Source organism: Geotrypetes seraphini, chromosome 2 (genome assembly GCF_902459505.1).
Source record: "Geotrypetes seraphini chromosome 2, aGeoSer1.1, whole genome shotgun sequence".
In the NCBI taxonomy this organism is placed as follows: Eukaryota; Metazoa; Chordata; class Amphibia; order Gymnophiona; family Dermophiidae; genus Geotrypetes; species Geotrypetes seraphini.
The window spans coordinates 315,349,673-315,368,331 of record NC_047085.1 but is presented as its reverse complement, the minus strand read 5'-3'; the positions used below and the strand labels follow the sequence as shown (position 1 = coordinate 315,368,331).

Sequence of the window (18,659 nt, the reverse complement as noted above, 5' to 3'; positions counted from 1 at the left end):
CATTGAGAATCACATACGGGTGCCCTATATAGAATCAAGCAAAAAGTTGACCCTTTTTTTTCTCCCACTATTGAGAATTTCTCAATCGTGAAGAGTTTTCGCCCAGGATTGCTTTTAGTCTTTGATCCACAAATTTTTTTTGCATTAGAACCTTCAGGGACCCCTGAGGAAGACAGTTTTGTCAAAACACGGACCGTCCATAGTCCGCAGTCACTTGGGCTCTAGGTATCTCGTCATGTGGATTAATTGACTGTACTTTCAATAAAGCCTGCATCTTGAACATAACCTTCTCCACAGTGTTTTTGTTTTTGTCTGGCCTTATGCAGAATCGCCCTAAGCCGCCTAACCATCACTAACCGGCACCCCCATATTACAGGCGCCAGTTAGAGAATCGCATTGTCACTGAACTGATGGCGGAAAGAGATCCCCCTGTTGCAATCAGTTTAGCGGCTGCGGAAGGGACCCATCCTCCCCCCCCCCCTACAAAGATTACTGGCAGGAAGGATTACCAGTCCCTCCTGCTGGGACCCCTGAAGCCAGCCCACCCCTGAATGTCAGCGACGGCAGGAGTTCCCAATTCTTCCTGCCACCACCCCGCTGACACATCCACTGGCAGGGGGGATGCCCAGTCCCTCATCTGGACACCCCCCACCCCCTCCCCTTAATGACTGCAGGAGGGATGCCCAGTCCCTCCTGCTGGACACCCCCCACTAGTGCTGCCCGGTTCAGGAAAAAAAAATTTGGATTCGATGCAGCCTATTGAATCGATTTTTCAATTCGATTTTCCTGCCCAATGCTATTTGCTGCTCTGAAGTCATAGAGTTCTTATGAGCTTTGGAGCAGTGCAGAGCATTCAGCATGCCAGCCGGCGCTAAAAACCTCTTGCGCGGTTTTGTAAAAGGGGGGTAAATCAGCTAATTAAACCCAGCTTTGGGACACAGCAGATTTAAAAATAAAAAGTTGACTGTTATCCAGATGATGTAGTCTGAACTAGAGAATGACTAGCTGTGGGTAACCCGCCAAAATGGTGGGGGGGGAACTGCTCACTGCGGACACGGGGACAAGGCCATCCACCGCCCCATGGAGAGGTGAATGGCCTTGTCCCCGTAATTAAGGGAGGGAACGTGCGTGGTCACCTCCCTCTTTCCTACCTACCGAATCTATCTCCCTCCATTCCCCTTATCTTCGTGGCGTGTTAGTAAAGTAAGTTGCTCAAGCCGTCCGAGCCTACCTGCCTGAGCAACTTACTTTACTAACACGTGGCGAAGGAGAGGGGGATTCTCAGGCCATGTGAAGGGGTGCTGAAGGGTGGTGAGGTGGCAAGAGGGAAGGGCGATGGTGGGGAGAAGACGCTGGAAGGGAAATGGGGAAGACAAGAGTGGGCAGAAGATGCTGGAAGGGAAATGGGAAGACAAGAGTGGGAAGAAAACAGAGATGCCAGACTATGGGGGAGAGCGGAGGGAAGAAGATGGGTGCCAGACCAATTGGGGGAGGTGAAGGGAGAGGCACAGTATCAGAGCAAATGGAAGACGCTGAGAGAAGACAGACATTGGATGGAAGGAATTGAATGAGAAGATGAGGAAAGCAGAAACCAGACAACAAAGGTAGAAAAAAAAATTATATTTCCTTTTTTTTTTTTTTTTTTTGCTTTAGGATAAAGTAGTACATTAGTTGTGTTGATAAAAATTTATAAACAAAGCCCTGCCAGCTGAACATCTCTTTCTCTAGTTCAGCAGCCAGAACTTTGATTTATAAGGAAGGAATAAGCTAAATATTGCAGAACTTGAGGCTTGTATGGATGCTGCGGGGACAGGACGGTGAAGGGGATGGAGGAGATGGGGACTGGGTGGTGAAGGGTATGGTGGTCCAGGAACGAGGCAGTGACGGGACAGAATTTTTCCCTGTGTCATTCTCTAATCTGAACCCATGGAGCAATATTCTTGTCAAGACTGCCAAAATGTCAGTCATGTCAAACATCAAAGGCCAAGGCATGAATTCTTACAGGATGATTTAGAAAAAGAATAAAATTTGCAGATAAAGGAAATTTGTTCCAACGATGTCATATACTAGAAATAATGTAACTTTCACAACTCCTTTTAACAATGCAATGTAGGTTGTCAAATGATTATATGTAAAAATCAGACCTCCATGTTTACATAAGGCAAATAATGACTTTTTATATACTTATACCCTTATATACTCAAATATAAACTGAGGTTAGGAATTTTGGTATGTGAGTGTTATTTGTCTTCCCCACCAGAACACCTAGCCTCAGTCACACATGCAGAAAACAGAAAAAAAAACCTTTTCAAATTCCAATCCAGCAACTAAAAGTACTATTGTGAAACCCTAATGTGCCAGATTCTGCACACATATACCACAAAAGAAATAGAAAGAAATGCGTTACTTCCTGAACAGTCTAAAATATAAAATCAGATGTAAATTTTCAAAGTTGACATATTTCAATCACTAAATTGAAAATAAAAACCATTTTCCTACCTTTGTTATCTGGTGCTATTTTTCTGATCATCTTGTTCCATCTGTGCTCGTACCTCTGTTTCCAAGGCATCCTTATGCATTTGCTGTTTCTTTCTTCTCCATCACTTTTTCCACTACATCCTTCTTTGGCCCTGATTTTCATATTCAGTTTTCTTCCATTTTTCTTCCTCCATCTCAAATCTATTTTTCCAACTCTCTTTGCCCCATCTCTTCCCCTTCCCTCCATCCACATGCCATCCTTTCTCTTGTTGCCCATGGCCTCCCCTGCCCTGTTCCTCTGTGGCGGTCCACCAAAGTGGAAACAGGAAGTTGCTTCAAAGGAGGGTGGACCACGGGCGGCCAAAGAAAAGTACAGAGGAGGCCACCATCTTAGGTACTCCTATCCTCCTCTGCCTACTCCTCCCTGCCCCAGACCGACATCATACTTACAGTTCCGATGATTCGGAAGCTGATGCTGACGCTCTGTGCTGGGCTCGTGAAGGGCCTTAAGTGTCTGGCCATGCTCAAGGCCTGCTGACTCCTGCCATCTCCAGGATTGCGTCTGCACCTGCTCAAGGCTTGCTGGACTCCCCTTGAGAATCCTGGAGACGGCAGGAGCTAGCAGGCCTTGAGCAGGTGCAGACATTCAAGACCCTTCAACCTAGCACAGGGTGTGGGCGTCGGCTTCCAGAGCATTGGGCTATAAGTACAATGTCAGTCCGGGGGAGGGGGGGGGGGGAAACGGGTAGTGGAAAATAGGAGTGCCGGTCCTCGGGGGAAGGGAGGAGGAGACAGCAATGGTGATCAGTAGGGATAGCAGTGCTGGTCATTGGGAGGGGAGACTGCAGTGCTGGTCAAGGGAAGGGGTAGAGGATAGCAGTGCTGGGCATCTGGAAGGTGGAAAATAGTATTGTTAGTCACTGGGTGGGGGCTGAATGCAGAGCCTGGCAGGGGAGAGGGGACAGGGCACAGATCCTGACAGAGCACATGAATATTAAACCCCCCTCCATCTTATATTCAAGTCAACCTTTTTTTTCTTTTTGAGGGGAAAAAGGGTACCTCGTCTTATACGCGGATCAACTTAAATTCAAGTGTATATGTATGTGTATACATATATATACACACACACAGTAAAACCTTGGATTGCAAGTGTTTTGTAAGACAAGCAAAACATTTTCTTAAATTTTAACTTGATATACAAGCAATGTCTTGCAATATGAGTACATATAGTATACACACTTCACAGCTGAGCCCCTCCCTTAGTACGCCACCGGATATAATTAATCTGTCTGACATCTTTTGTTCCATTCAAGTATTTGTAGTTAACATATCTTCTTGATAAATCCAGGCTGTCTGGATACTTAAGTTATCTGTATTCTGGATAGGGGCTTTTAGGGTCTATCTTCATTAACATTCCAGAATCAGAATGTTTAATATAATATCCCACAAACCTTTGCTGACCTAAGCCTCTCACATGCTGACAAGCAGCATTCAGTAACGTATGGCTGTCATTTTCCACACTTTTAAAATAAATTTTAAATGAAGGCAAGACTGTGGTCCCATTCTATATAGCATTCACTTCTGTTTTGTAAACAGCCAGCTTGCCCTTCAATGATGCTTCTCTCTTACATCAAATATTACATATTTTGCTATATCAGCAGGTCCCCTTATCCTGCACAGTCTGCAAAATGCTGGCCTACATTGTAACCAGATGCGGCTACTGAGCTTATTGTGGTAAGGGATTTCCCTGCTGTGATAAGTTTAGGGGCCGCAGCTGTAGCCACCTGTCGTCCCCCCCCCCTTTTTTTACATTGCTGGCAGGAGGGATGCCCCCCCCTCAAAAAAAAAAAGATCAGAGGAATGCCAAGTTCCTCCTACCCGCCATCCCTGAACCCACCCTAATGTTCCCCAGCAGCCCAATCCTTTCTGCTGACAGGACCCCCCACCCCCACCCTGTTTTCATTGGCCAGACGGACAGCTCCTGCCTGCGGCCCACTGGCCTGCCTTCAAGGAATGGCAGCTTCGGGTAATTGAGGGAGGGAGAGGGGTTTGTCAGGACACTCTGCTGCTTCGGGAATGGAGGGAGGAACAGATGCTGCACCTATAAGTGTGGGGGGGGGGGGAGATGAAAGAGTGAGATGGGAAGGGGGACCAAACTTATTTTTACACTAATTCTCAAGCCACCAGAAGCTTCAGTTATCCGGCATCCAGCAATCCCCACCTGGGTGTCATACATACATAGTAACATAGTAGATGACGGCAGCTAAAGACCCGAATGGTCCATCCAGTCTGCCCAACCTGATTCAATTTCAATTTTTTTCTTCTTAGTGTCAACTGAGATGCTAACTTTTTTTTTTTTTTTTTAAAGCCAACACATCCCTCGTAAGAAATCAGGTTCAGAGGCCTGGGGTAGACTGTTAGCATGAGGCCTGGCTGAAAAGAGGGAAAGCGCGTCTTAATGCGGGTCAAGTGAAAGGAGGGCTCTCGGGCAGAAAACAGGAACTTTAGGGGAGGAGGAGAGAGTTGTTGACTAGCGGCCAGCATCTTGTGATGCTTCCTTGTTCGATGCCGTAGGAGTTGGGTTGGGTGCTCCGCTTCCCTTCCGGCCCTTGGCAGCGGAGGGGAGGCCGCGCGGATCGCTCTGGACGGTGGGGGTAAGTCCCTTTATTTGAGGGGGGGGAGGGGGAGGGGCGTTTGCTGTAAAGCGTGGAGCGCCTTCGCTTCTTCTTTTCAACTGTGTTGAGCGGGCCAGATGTTAGCATTAACAGGTTTCTCTCACCCCCCCCCCCCTTATGCTCTATTCCTGCGGTAACATTTCGGGCTTTAACTTAGCGGAAATACGGACCCCCCCCCCCCCCCCCCCAGGAAACAACTTTTAGCGGACGCGACTCCACTCCGCCTTCCCCACCGCTCGCGTTGCCTCCCAGGGTTGCACTTGTTGCTGGCGAGCTGCAAATGCAAACCCCCGAGATACCGACGCCGCCTTTCTGAGTGAGATTTTGCACATAGTGCCTCCTGTAAAACTTCGAAAGATTTTGAGTGTAGTGTTTCTTTAGTGAAAGAAAAAGGAGCAGGACGTATTATTTACGTTGTCTACGCCAGTGGTCTCCTCTCAAACTCGCCAGGTACAATTTTGAGGCCCTCGGTATGTTTATCATAATCACAAAAGTAAAATAAAACAGTTACTTGATCATATGTCTCTTTAGCTACAAATTACAATATTATTATTAAGACTTAGCCAAAAGGAAAAGTTTATAAACTATAGAGTTTAAAAAAAAATTGTTATTATTATTACCTCATGCAAAATTATAATTTCTTTAATAATAACTACTTTCTCTGTGGCCCTCCAAGTACCTACTAATCCAAAATGTGGCCCTGTAAAGTGTTTAAGTTTGAGACCATTGATGTACACCTAACAAGAAATAGGCAGAAAGGAAGCAACATAAATGGTTTTCAAATGAATTTGCCGGTGACTGAGCCATTGGGCTGAAAATTTCTTTCTGATTGGTGGCTAAGTGTACGCATAATTAGAATCTAGCGCAATATTCTTATTGGTGCAAAAAAAAAAAAATGTTGGGGTGAGGGAGGTAGTAGATAGGAAGGTATGCTCAGATTTCTTCTTACTTGTAAGCCACTTGTTTTGTTTTTTTCCTGTTAGGCTTGTCTCTCTTGAAAGGAGTGATCAAGGCACATAAGAATAGCCATATTAAGTCAGATCAATTGTCCAGTAACATAGTAGATAACAGCAGATAAAGACCCGAATGGTCCAGTTCATAGACAATTGCGCGCAAGACAATCGCGCGCGGACAAAATCGCGCAGACAACCGAGCGCGAGACAACTGAGCGTGAAGACAAATGAGCGCAAGACAAATGAGCGCAAATTATTTTCACAAATGTGCACGAGCGAGACAACTGAGCGCAAGACAACTGAGCGCGAGCAACGGAGCGCAAGACAACTGAGCGCAAGACAACTGAGCGCGAGCAACTGAGCGCAAGACAACTGAGCGCAAGACAACTGAGCGCGAGCAACTGAGCTCAAAACAACTGAGCGCAAGACAACTGAGCGCGAGCAATAGAGCGCAAGACAACTGAGCGCAAGACAACTGAGCGCAAGACAACTGAGCGCGTGCAATAGAGCGCAAGACAACTGAGCGCAAGACAACTGAGCGCGAGCAACTGAGCTCAAAACAACTGAGCGCGAGCAATGGAGCGCAAGACAACTGAGCGCAAGACAACTGAGCGCGAGCAACTGAGCTCAAAACAACTGAGCGCAAGACAACTGAGCGCGAGCAACTGAGCGCAAGACAACTGAGCGCGAGCAACTGAGCTCAAAACAACTGAGCGCAAGACAACTGAGCGCGAGCAATGGAGCGCAAGACAACTTAGCGCGAGCAACTGAGCTCAAAACAACTGAGCGCAAGACAACTGAGCGCGAGCAATGGAGCGCAAGACAACTGAGCGCAAGACAACTGAGCGCGAGCAACTGAGCTCAAAACAACTGAGCGCGAGCAATGGAGCGCAAGACAACTGAGCGCAAGACAACTGAGCGCGAGCAATGGAGCGCAAGACAACTGAGCGCGAGCAACTGAGCTCAAAACAACAGCGCGAGCAATGGAGCGCAAGACAACTGAGCGCAAGACAACTGAGCGCGAGCAATGGAGCGCAAGACAACTGAGCGCAAGACAACTGAGCGCGAGCAACTGAGCTCAAAACAACTGAGCGCAAGACAACTGAGCGCGAGCAATGGAGCGCAAGACAACTGAGCGCGAGCAACTGAGCTCAAAACAACTGAGCGCGAGCAATGGAGCGCAAGACAACTGAGCGCAAGACAACTGAGCGCGAGCAATGGAGCGCAAGACAACTGAGCGCGAGCAACTGAGCTCAAAACAACAGCGCGAGCAATGGAGCGCAAGACAACTGAGCGCAAGACAACTGAGCGCGAGCAATGGAGCGCAAGACAACTGAGCGCAAGACAACTGAGCGCGAGCAACTGAGCTCAAAACAACTGAGCGCAAGACAACTGAGCGCGAGCAATGGAGCGCAAGACAACTGAGCGCAAGACAACTGAGCGCGAGCAACTGAGCTCAAAACAACAGCGCGAGCAATGGAGCGCAAGACAACTGAGCGCAAGACAACTGAGCGCGAGCAATGGAGCGCAAGACAACTGAGCGCAAGACAACTGAGCGCGAGCAACTGAGCTCAAAACAACTGAGCGCAAGACAACTGAGCGCGAGCAATGGAGCGCAAGACAACTGAGCGCGAGCAACTGAGCTCAAAACAACTGAGCGCAAGACAACTGAGCGCAAGCAACTCAGCGCGAGGCAAGGCAACTTCCCTCATTATTTTGGAGACCTTAAAAATGCATTATTAATTTTGTTAGGCACATGCCTTTGCCCTGCGCTCAGCGGCCTTTGTCTTGGTGTGGTCTTGACCTGACACTGTTAAAGCAGAGATGATAGGAATGGGAGAGGGACAAGGACAGCTACATAACTCATAGGGACAGGATGGTGAATTTAGTTCCTGTGTCATTCTCATATTGGAAAAAATAGTTTAATAAATCAAAGTAACAGGGTGGCCAGGTTACCCAGTTCCAGGCTGCAGATTTTGGGATAGTTCTAAGTTTTTGACCCAGGTGTTTTTGTCCCGTTACCAGACACATTAATTGTGGACTGTGATACCTGTAATAGTGGAAGGTAAATGGGCATAGTGGGTGTTTGCATTGGGGTCATAATGAAATGCCCATAGTCTGATGCCTGCAGTGTCTATTCATCTGATCCATCTGTCAAATGCTAAGTTTCATTATTTCTGTTTGTCTTGCATGATATGTTTGTTGTATGAATTGTTAAAATTTTGTAAAGCTGAATTAGCTTAATAATCTTTACATGACACAATATATGTTTTAAGTGTTTATGACGATCATTATGTCATTTTCTTTGTTTGTTTAAATCGTTATTCATGTTCAAACTTACAAGTGTCTTCATGCTCTGTCGTCTTCACGCTGAGTTGTCTTCAGGCCCAACAGATTTCAAAGATTAAAGACAAGCTTCACTGCCCCCCCCCCCCCCACCGAATAAAACCCAAACAAAACTGTCCACAATTTGTTTGCAGCTTTCTAGTTATTGATTTTATGAAGTGTTTTAATATGTTAAAAGACAATAATAAACAATTTGTGAAATGACAACGTTAGTCATTATAAGTTCATAATGTCATTGGAGTTTGTGAGTGTAAAATAAATTCTGGAATCAATAGTTGTGTTATAATGTTTTTATTTCTGAGTAACTGTATTATTGAAGAAAGCATAATACAGTGAACATATAGAATGGATAACATAGATCTCCCAGGGCAAAGTTAAATGCAAAGTAAGTATTATTGAACACAAGTAAACATGATGTGAACAGCAAATAATAACATTGAATGATAAAGATCATTATAAGAATTTTGAAATTGAAAAGATTTTGAAATTGGTCTAAAAATAGGATGATGATGAGGGCAAAAGCATAAATTCACAGAAAGAGAAGTATTCTGTATGCTTGAGATTCAGTGTTTGAACTGGAGGATGTAAAAGGCTATGAACTTTAAAAGATCATATATAGAGAAACATACATAAATTTAGTCCATATAGAGTATGTTTTGTGCAATGCTAAAGTATTGTTTCCCCATCAAGCACAGGAACATTTGAAAAATGGACATAGTGTGGAGAAAACTGACTCTTTGGCTCTCATTCAGTCAGTGTGTGTGTGTCTGTGTGCAGTGTGAGCCACAATAGTGGTGAGGTACTTAGATTAACTGAGTACTTTGCAAAAATGTCATAGATTCACAGAGAAGATGGCTTCCTATTATGGATTTTGTGTGCCAAAACACAAGTTCTCCAAGCGTGAAGTACTCTGATTAACTGAGTACATGTCGCTCAATGCTAAACTGCTATTCCCCATCAAGAGGAAAGTTAGAAATCTAGGTGAAATGGACTGGGCCTGGGGCAAACTGGCGCACCTGTTCAATGCTAGTGCTTTGACACTGCACTCAGGAAGTACTTAGATTAACTGAGTACTTTGCAAAAATGTCATAGATACACAGAGAAGATGACTTCCTATTATGGATTTTGTGTGCAGAAACACAAATTGTCCAAGCGTGAAGTACTCTGATTAACTGAGTACATGTCGCTCAATGCTAAACTGCTATTCCCCATCAAGAGGAAAGTTAGAAATATAGGTGAAATGGACTGGGCCTGGGGCAAACTGGCGCACCTGTTCAATGCTAGTGCTTTGACACTGCACTCAGGAAGTACGTATTAAATACATGCTATTACGTCAGGAGACCAGTGCAGTTAACCAACATCTGTGGGAGTGAGAGCAACAGTTGGCAGAGCAGTTAACCAACAGTAGTGGGAGAGTGAGATATTGGCAGAGCAGTTAACCAACATCTGTGGGAGTGAGAGCAACAGTTGGCAGAGCAGTTAACCAACAGAAGTGGGAGAGTGAGATATTGGCAGAGCAGTTAACCAACATCTGTGGGAGTGAGAGCAACAGTTGGCAGAGCAGTTAACCAACAGTAGTGGGAGAGTGAGATATTGGCAGAGCAGTTAACCAACAGTATTGGGAGAGTGAGATATTGGCAGAGCAGTTAACCAACATCTGTGGGAGTGAGAGCAACAGTTGGAAGAGCAGTTAACCAACAGTATTGGGAGAGTAAGATATTGGCAGAGCAGTTAACCAACATCTGTGGGAGTGAGAGCAACAGTTGGCAGAGCAGTTAACCAACAGTAGTGGGAGAGTGAGATATTGGCAGAGTAGTTAACCAACATCTGTGGGAGTGAGAGCAACAGTTGGCAGAGCAGTTAACCAACAGTATTGGGAGAGTGAGATATTGGCAGAGCAGTTAACCAACATCTGTAGGAGTGAGAGCAACAGTTGGCAGAGCAGTTAACCAACAGTAGTGGGAGAGTGAGATATTGGCAGAGCAGTTAACCAACATCTGTGGGAGTGAGAGCAACAGTTGGCAGAGCAGTTAACCAACAGTATTGGGAGAGTGAGATATTGGCAGAGCAGTTAACCAACATCTGTGGGAGTGAGAGCAACAGTTGGAAGAGCAGTTAACCAACAGTATTGGGAGAGTAAGATATTGGCAGAGCAGTTAACCAACATCTGTGGGAGTGAGAGCAACAGTTGGCAGAGCAGTTAACCAACAGTAGTGGGAGAGTGAGATATTGGCAGAGTAGTTAACCAACATCTGTGGGAGTGAGAGCAACAGTTGGCAGAGCAGTTAACCAACAGTATTGGGAGAGTGAGATATTGGCAGAGCAGTTAACCAACATCTGTAGGAGTGAGAGCAACAGTTGGCAGAGCAGTTAACCAACAGTAGTGGGAGAGTGAGATATTGGCAGAGCAGTTAACCAACATCTGTGGGAGTGAGAGCAACAGTTGGCAGAGCAGTTAACCAACAGTATTGGGAGAGTGAGATATTGGCAGAGCAGTTAACCAACATCTGTGGGAGTGAGAGCAACAGTTGGCAGAGCAGTTAACTAACAGTATTGGGAGAGTGAGATATTGGCAGAGCAGTTAACCAACATCTGTGGGAGTGAGAGCAACAGTTGGCAGAGCAGTTAACCAACAGTAGTGGGAGAGTGAGATATTGGCAGAGCAGTTAACCAACATCTGTGAGAGTGAGAGCAACAGTTGGCAGAGCAGTTAACCAACAGTATTGGGAGAGTAAGATATTGGCAGAGCAGTTAACCAACATCTGTGAGAGTGAGAGCAACAGTTGGCAGAGCAGTTAACCAACAGTATTGGGAGAGTGAGATATTGGCAGAGCAGTTAACCAACATCTGTGGGAGTGAGAGCAACAGTTGGCAGAGCAGTTAACCAACAGTAGTGGGAGAGTGAGATATTGGCAGAGTAGTTAACCAACATCTGTGGGAGTGAGAGCAACAGTTGGCAGAGCAGTTAACCAACAGTAGTGGGAGAGTGAGATATTGGCAGAGCAGTTAACCAACATCTGTGAGAGTGAGAGCAACAGTTGGAAGAGCAGTTAACCAACAGTATTGGGAGAGTGAGATATTGGCAGAGCAGTTAACCAACATCTGTGGGAATGAGAGCAACAGTTGGCAAAGCAGTTAACCAACAGTAGTGGGAGAGTGAGATATTGGCAGAGCAGTTAACCAACATCTGTGGGAGTGAGAGCAACAGTTGGCAGAGCAGTTAACCAACAGTATTGGGAGAGTGAGATATTGGCAGAGCAGTTAACCAACATCTGTGGGAGTGAGAGCAACAGTTGGCAGAGCAGTTAACCAACAGTATTGGGAGAGTGAGATATTGGCAGAGCAGTTAACCAACATCTGTGAGAGTGAGAGCAACAGTTGGAAGAGCAGTTAACCAACAGTATTGGGAGAGTGAGATATTGGCAGAGCAGTTAACCAACATCTGTGGGAGTGAGAGCAACAGTTGGCAGAGCAGTTAACCAACAGTAGTGGGAGAGTGAGATATTGGCAGAGCAGTTAACCAACATCTGTGAGAGTGAGAGCAACAGTTGGCAAAGCAGTTAACCAACAGTATTGGGAGAGTAAGATATTGGCAGAGCAGTTAACCAACATCTGTGAGAGTGAGAGCAACAGTTGGCAGAGCAGTTAACCAACAGTATTGGGAGAGTGAGATATTGGCAGAGCAGTTAACCAACATCTGTGAGAGTGAGAGCAACAGTTGGAAGAGCAGTTAACCAACAGTATTGGGAGAGTGAGATATTGGCAGAGCAGTTAACCAACATCTGTGGGAGTGAGAGCAACAGTTGGCAGAGCAGTTAACCAACAGTAGTGGGAGAGTGAGATATTGGCAGAGCAGTTAACCAACATCTGTGAGAGTGAGAGCAACAGTTGGCAGAGCAGTTAACCAACAGTAGTGGGAGAGTGAGATATTGGCAGAGCAGTTAACCAACATCTGTGGGAGTGAGAGCAGTGGTTTCAGAGACAGCACCTGACTGACATTCTGCTGGGGGGGGACTCTGCTTCTGGGTCCTGCAAAGGCCAACACCTGACTGCCACCATCACGTTTGCACCCTTGTCAACCCATTCTGGGTCCTGCAAAGGCCAACACATGACTGCCACCATCAGGTTTGCACCCATGTCAACCCATTCTGGGTCCTCGTCTTTTTCTGAATCTCATGGCTTCAGAGACAGCACCTGACTGACATTCTGCTGGGGGGGGGGGGACTCTGCTTCTGGGTCCTGCAAAGGCCAACACCTGACTGCCACCATCACGTTTGCACCCTTGTCAACCCATTCTGGGTCCTGCAAAGGCCAACACATGACTGCCACCATCAGGTTTGCACCCCTGTCAACCCATTCTGGGTCCTCGTCTTTTTCTGAATCTCATGGCTTCAGAGACAGCACCTGACTGACATTTCTGCTTATGTACTTTCTAGGCCACCAAAAACAAGGGAGGAAATGTACAATTTCAAGTTTTTCAAATTTTCCTTAACACAGCCTATCCCTGAAGCCGCTCCATCCAAGACACCATCTGACCTTCCCTACGTGAAGGAAAAAGCCTTTGAACACCACCCACAACACCTTGAAAATGTCAAAGCGAGTACAGTATGCTTGAGTGGGTTACCTTGGTTGGCATAAAAAACCTTCACGCTTGGCACATGTCAGAGCAGTGGATACTAGGATAGGTAGGGGTCAGAGGAGGGCTTCAGAGAAACTCCTGGGGGAGAGATCCTGAGCGCAACAGTTTGCAGGCCTGTAGCTTTCGGGCCACCAAAAGGAGAGGGGGACATAGACATTTCAAAGTGTCTCTCCTGTTCCTGCAGCATATGTGCTTGGGAAGACCATATGGACATGTCAAAGCAAATTTCAAATCACAAAGTGCACACAATTGTAGCATAGCAACAGGAAAACCTGAACTTCAACATCAAACTCTACAGTTCCAGATTATGTGCTATACCACGGAGATATTGAAAGAGAGGTCTTTGTCCATATGTTGGCAGCAGCGTTTTTAGTCTTTGCGTCACTCTCACATACGTGCTCTTACTGCTGGGTGGTGCGCGGTTACCAGCCTGGAATCGAGCAAGCAGCTGTTCTGTGTGATCTTGCTCACGCTGTATATGTTCAAGGAGTTTAAAGATGGTTGGATGGTGGCATGCAACAGAGGATTGAAATGCATGGTGCCAACCTTCAACGGAATTATTGGTCCGAGGCAGTCCATCTTCCACATGGGAGCGTATATTCCACAGAGGAATAGGAAAAGGTGGCACCCGTCTCCCATTTGGCCGCAATCTCCCGATGTAATTGTCTTCCCAATAGTCATACACCAGGGTCAGTTCATCTGGTCGACTCTCCTCCAAGGTCTGGAAACACTCAGCAACATCATCCACAGGAACAAAACTTAATGCTAACAGCATTTTGGTGAACATTCTTACTCTCTCCTCATCTCTATAGCTGGCGGTCAGTCCCTCATGTTGAATTCTGCGCCACAATGATTGACCCAGATGGAACAGGCAGCCAGAAACTGTAGCATTGGGAAATACAGTGCGGGCAGCTTGCAGACTTGCTCTCTCAAAGTCCATCAAGATTGTCAATGGTGCCAACGTGTTTCTGGTTTCCAGCAGTTTCCTCAACACACGTTCATAGTCTTCCTCCCTTTTACTGTTCAACAACACGTAGACCATGGGAAGTGCACGATTGTCTACAAATGCATGGATGATAAAGACTTGGACAAACAAATGGGGGGCAACTTTGAATGTCCCATCCATGAACCAATGTCCATGTTGCGCCAACACCTCAAGATTAGATTCTGTTGTGAAAATGAATATGCGTCTTTCATCATTTTCACCTGAATCCCACAACAGTAATTGTTCACCACGTGTGCTTCTTTGTAGCGGCTCAGGAATTTGTATGTCTCTTATGCACCTGGGATTACCCATTGCTAGATGGCCTGCATTTCTCTTTCTATTAACTGTTCTCTGCATGGAGGTGTATGCAGGCAATAATGTAGCTGCTTCTAAACTTGTACCAGCTGTTGTGCCATGAATGATCTGTCGTGGCCTTTCAACCGTAGCCACAGCTCTTTCACGTATGTCTCCCATCATTCGATCAGCTTCAATTCTAGCATTGTTGGGTGCATGCACATGCGCCGTTATCTCAACAGAAGATCCATCAACGAGCCTCTTTCTTCTTCCCACACAGTCACGGCGCACACACCTCCAGGACGTGGATCCGTCTGCCATCACTCGGTCACGCCGATATCGATAGCCCTCATGAACCCAGTGCTCTCTCCCACGCTGTGAAGTTATTACTTCCATGTCTATGTCAAATCACTCCTGAAACCATACAATTAATAACATTATCCTATTTTGACTTGCAATTGATATACAATTGCCTATATCATGAATGCACTACTCAAAAGAACATCATACCTGTAAGACTGGAAGTATATCGATGAAACCCTCAGGAACTGTAGTCGACCTTCAACCCTGAACCAGTACCTGCAAGAGTTATAACATGCATGTAAACTTCATGTTCACCCCCCACCAATCTCCAGCACACAAAAAAACATGCAAAGGTCAAATAGGTGAGGTTAGGCCATACATATGTAGAGTTTAGTGCTATGGCACAACACCATATACCTGCAAGGGTGCGATCCCTGTCAGGAAAACACTGAAGATGTCTGTCCTCTGTTGACTGTGGTGTCTTGATTGTAGTCTGTTGATTGTAGTCACCTTCAGTAGTAGATTAGATAAGATTATTACATACATAGGACATACAAATCCCTATATGTAAAGTTCAGTGCTATGGCACAACACCATATACCTGCAAGGGTGCGATTCCTGTCAGCAAAACACTGAAGATGTGTGTCCTCTGTTGATCGTGGTCTCTTGAATGTCCTCTGTTGATTGTAGTCACCTTCAGTAGTAGATTAGATAAGGTTATTATATACATAGGACATACAAATCCCTATACCTCTGTACTTACCTTGCCTCCAAGATTGAACTTCTAGACAACACTAGGGTTTCAGCAAATTCATATCCCTCAGCACATGACTGCAAGACTAAAATTTATAAGGTTAGCACATAGATATAACAAACAAGACCCACTATGTCTGTACTTACCTTTGCAATCATACCTGTAATAGTGAAAATCTGGCTTGCCAACCATCATGGATTATACCTAAGCGCAGACAGAAGGAAGGCAGAGAGGCCCAAAACAAGGACCCACAACAATGGTATACAATCACCCTCAATACACACCCAAGGCTAAAAGTGTACCCCAATAAGCCCTACCATCAGACTATTTATCCTATCCTATTGTTCAAATTTAGTAAAACCAAAAAATGAAGCTATGCATATACCTGTAAATGTGAATATCCTCTTATGTATGATACCTGCAAAAGAAAATGGTACCCAATGCCTTTATAAAACTATAAACCATGAGCACACTCGTTTTTTTTTTTTAAATCTTTATTAATTTTAAATGACACATCATGTGTACAAGAATCAAAACATTAAAATGAAATACATCACATGTCAATCTGTCTAGATTATCACATAATAGATATAAGTACCTCCCTTCCCACCCCACTTCCCCACTCTTCCCAATATGAATGATAATAGTATAATTTAGACCCCCCTCCCAACAATAAGACAGTGTATCTTTAAATAGAAAATAGTGTATATTCATTACAGTAAGATGTTAATGTCTCCCTTTTTTATTGTTACTGTTCTTTCCATTTTGATAATGTGACATAATGAATTGTACCCAAAACTATATATTTTCAAATTATTACTTATATGTTGAATGGTGACTCCAGTGCTGATATTTTCCTTTTTTTTCTCATGCACTTACCCAATAATATTGTATCATTACATGATGATACAATCCTCAAATTAAACATATTCAGATACTAGTGTTGCTGGCATAAGAGTTTTTACCTCATGCCAACATGTTTTTTTAGATCTTTATTACTTTTAAAATCTATAACTCCATCCAATTATGCTTCCAATTAATATCCATCATCACATTATACATAATCTTAATACCATACCTCAACCTTCTCGCTCTTTTAACATGCGGGAAAACTAAGCGCAAGACGGGGGGTCCTTAAAAATCCGCGTTCAATTGTCTATGAACCAAATCCGCGTTCCGTGCCCCTTTTCAGGTCCCTGCCCCTTTTAGTCTCTGGCTCCGACAGGGCTGTATGAGAAGGTTCATAAACAACGGCGCGAAAGACAAAAGCGCGCGCCGACAATTGAAGGCAAGGCGTGCCGCCGCACCGCACCAAATTACAGTTTTTAGGGGCTCCGACGGGGGGTTTTGTTCGGGAACCCCCTTCAGTTTACTTAATAGACATCGCGCCGGCGTTATGGGGGGTTTGGGGGATCGTAACCCTCCACATTATAGTAAAGTGGGGGGTTCCCCCCCCACGCCCCCCTCGGAGCCCTAAAAACGGTCATTTAGAGCGGCGCGGCTTGCGCGCAATCGTCTATGAACCCCCGTCGGAGCCCTAAAAACAGTAATTTAGAACGGCGTGGCGGCGCGCACTGCGCTCAATTGTGTGGGCACGCCTTTGACCCGGCGCGCCGGCGCGCTTTTGACCTGGCACCGTATGGGAATTTAACTCTGACGGATCCTAGCATGGGGAAGGGAAAGCATTAGGATCCTTCAGAGTTAAATTATCATACAGCTCTGTCAGAGCCAGAGACTAAATGTGGCAGGGACCCGAAAAGTGGCGCAGAACGCGGATTTTTAAGGACCTGTGCATTTAGATACGGGACCAAATCGCGCGGTTCGTACACAACCCAGCACGAACGACTGAGCGCGCGCAATTGTCTATGAACCCCCAGCACGAACGACTGAGCGCAAAGTTGACGGCGCACCGAATAAAGCACTATTTTAAATGGCTCCCATGGGGGTGGGGGGGACATCGCGCTGCATCTTGCGCGCAATTGTCTATGAACCGTTGTGGGGCGTTTTAGGGAAAAAGTATTTTAGGGAAAAAGTTAAGGTTTAAGTATAATGGTATCCCTTGCAAAGGCAGCGACATTTACAAACACGCGCGCGTGAGAACTGAAAATGTAAATATCAACATACCCTATATAAACTGGTTCATAGACAATTGCGCGCAAGACAAGAACTGAAAATGTAAATATCAACATACCCTATATAAACTTCATAATCAATTGCGCTGAGTTTTATGATCATACCCTCCCTTTTCTTGCGGAGTTTTATGATCATACCCTCCCTTTTGTTGCGCGTGAAGCTGAAATATAAACATACCTGTAAATGAAGAAATGTGGACGTTCGCTCTCACCAGAGGTGAGAAAAATCCGCGCAAGACAAATATTCGTTATAGATCAAGTACCAGCAAAACCAGATCTTTACCTATAACGGACACGGTCAGGCAGCGAAAGGAAGGCGGGAAAGGAAGGAGGACATATATAATGTAGAAACGTAACCATAGTAACGAAAATGCATTCACGTGACTTGTATTTAAATGCTGTTCGGAGAATATATATCATGAGATAACGTAACCATGGTAACGAAAATGCATTCACGTGATTTATGTTGAAAACGCAGAGTCAAGGGAATCATACTGAACACACGTCGACGTGATGACGTGTTCACGTGCTGTACGTGCGCGTGTCCTCCGATGGTCAAGCGGCCTCTAGTGGCGCGCTCAGTTGTCTTGCGCTCAGTTGTCTTGCGCTGAGTTGTCGCTGCGCTCAATTGTCTTGCGCTCAATTGTCTTGCGCTGAGGTGTCGGTGCGCTGAATTGTCTTGCGCGCAATTGTCTTAGCGCTTATTTGTCTGCGCGATTTTGTCTGCGCGCGATTGTCTTGCGCGTTTTTGACCTGTCACCGAATGGTCCATCCAGTCTGCCCAACCTGATTCAATCTAAAAATTTGGTGTGTTTTTTTCTTCTTCTTATCTATTTCTGGGCAAGAATCCAAAACTCTGCCCAGTACTGTTCTTAGGTTCCAACTACTGAAGTATCCATTAAAGCTCACCACAGTCCATCTACACTAGAGAATGATATGGGGGGAAAAAATCTGTCCCCTTCACCACCCCATCCCTGCTACCTCCTTCACCGCCCCGTCTCTGCAGTATCAATATAAGCCTCAGTACTGCAATATTTAGATTATTCCTTCCTTATAAATCAAAGTTGTGTCTGCTGAACTAGAGAAAGAGATGTTCAGCT

The 18,659-nt window shown here is 45.4% G+C and overlaps 2 protein-coding genes across 7 annotated transcripts in view; one reads left to right on the top strand and one right to left on the bottom strand.

The window, feature by feature from the left end:
- The first annotated feature begins 4,974 nt into the window (after positions 1 to 4,974).
- NOD1 (nucleotide binding oligomerization domain containing 1) overlaps positions 4,975 to 18,659 on the top strand; it is a 111,536-nt gene continuing 97,851 nt past the window's right edge. For 3 of the 6 annotated variants that reach the window (XR_004538024.1, XM_033930060.1, XM_033930055.1), the window contains exon 1: positions 4,975 to 5,132. The gene's annotated coding sequence lies outside the window, so the exon portion shown is untranslated. Of the gene's footprint in view, positions 5,133 to 5,400; positions 5,624 to 18,659 lie in introns of those variants that run through there. The other 3 variants (XM_033930059.1, XM_033930057.1, XM_033930058.1) reach the window with 3 other exon arrangements.
- On the bottom strand, positions 13,384 to 15,353 carry LOC117354884. The gene is made up of 3 exons (XM_033932842.1): positions 15,275 to 15,353; positions 14,881 to 14,949; positions 13,384 to 14,784 (listed from the first exon to the last, which is right to left on the bottom strand). Exon 3 carries the CDS (start codon positions 14,764 to 14,766, stop codon positions 13,384 to 13,386), a length of 1,383 nt encoding a protein of 460 aa, XP_033788733.1. The 5' UTR covers positions 14,767 to 14,784; positions 14,881 to 14,949; positions 15,275 to 15,353.

What these genes read in the sequence shown, in the direction of transcription:
- LOC117354884 (XM_033932842.1), bottom strand. Translation starts at nt 14,766, where the DNA reads ATGGAAGTAATAACTTCACAGCGTGGGAGAGAGCACTGGGTTCATGAG.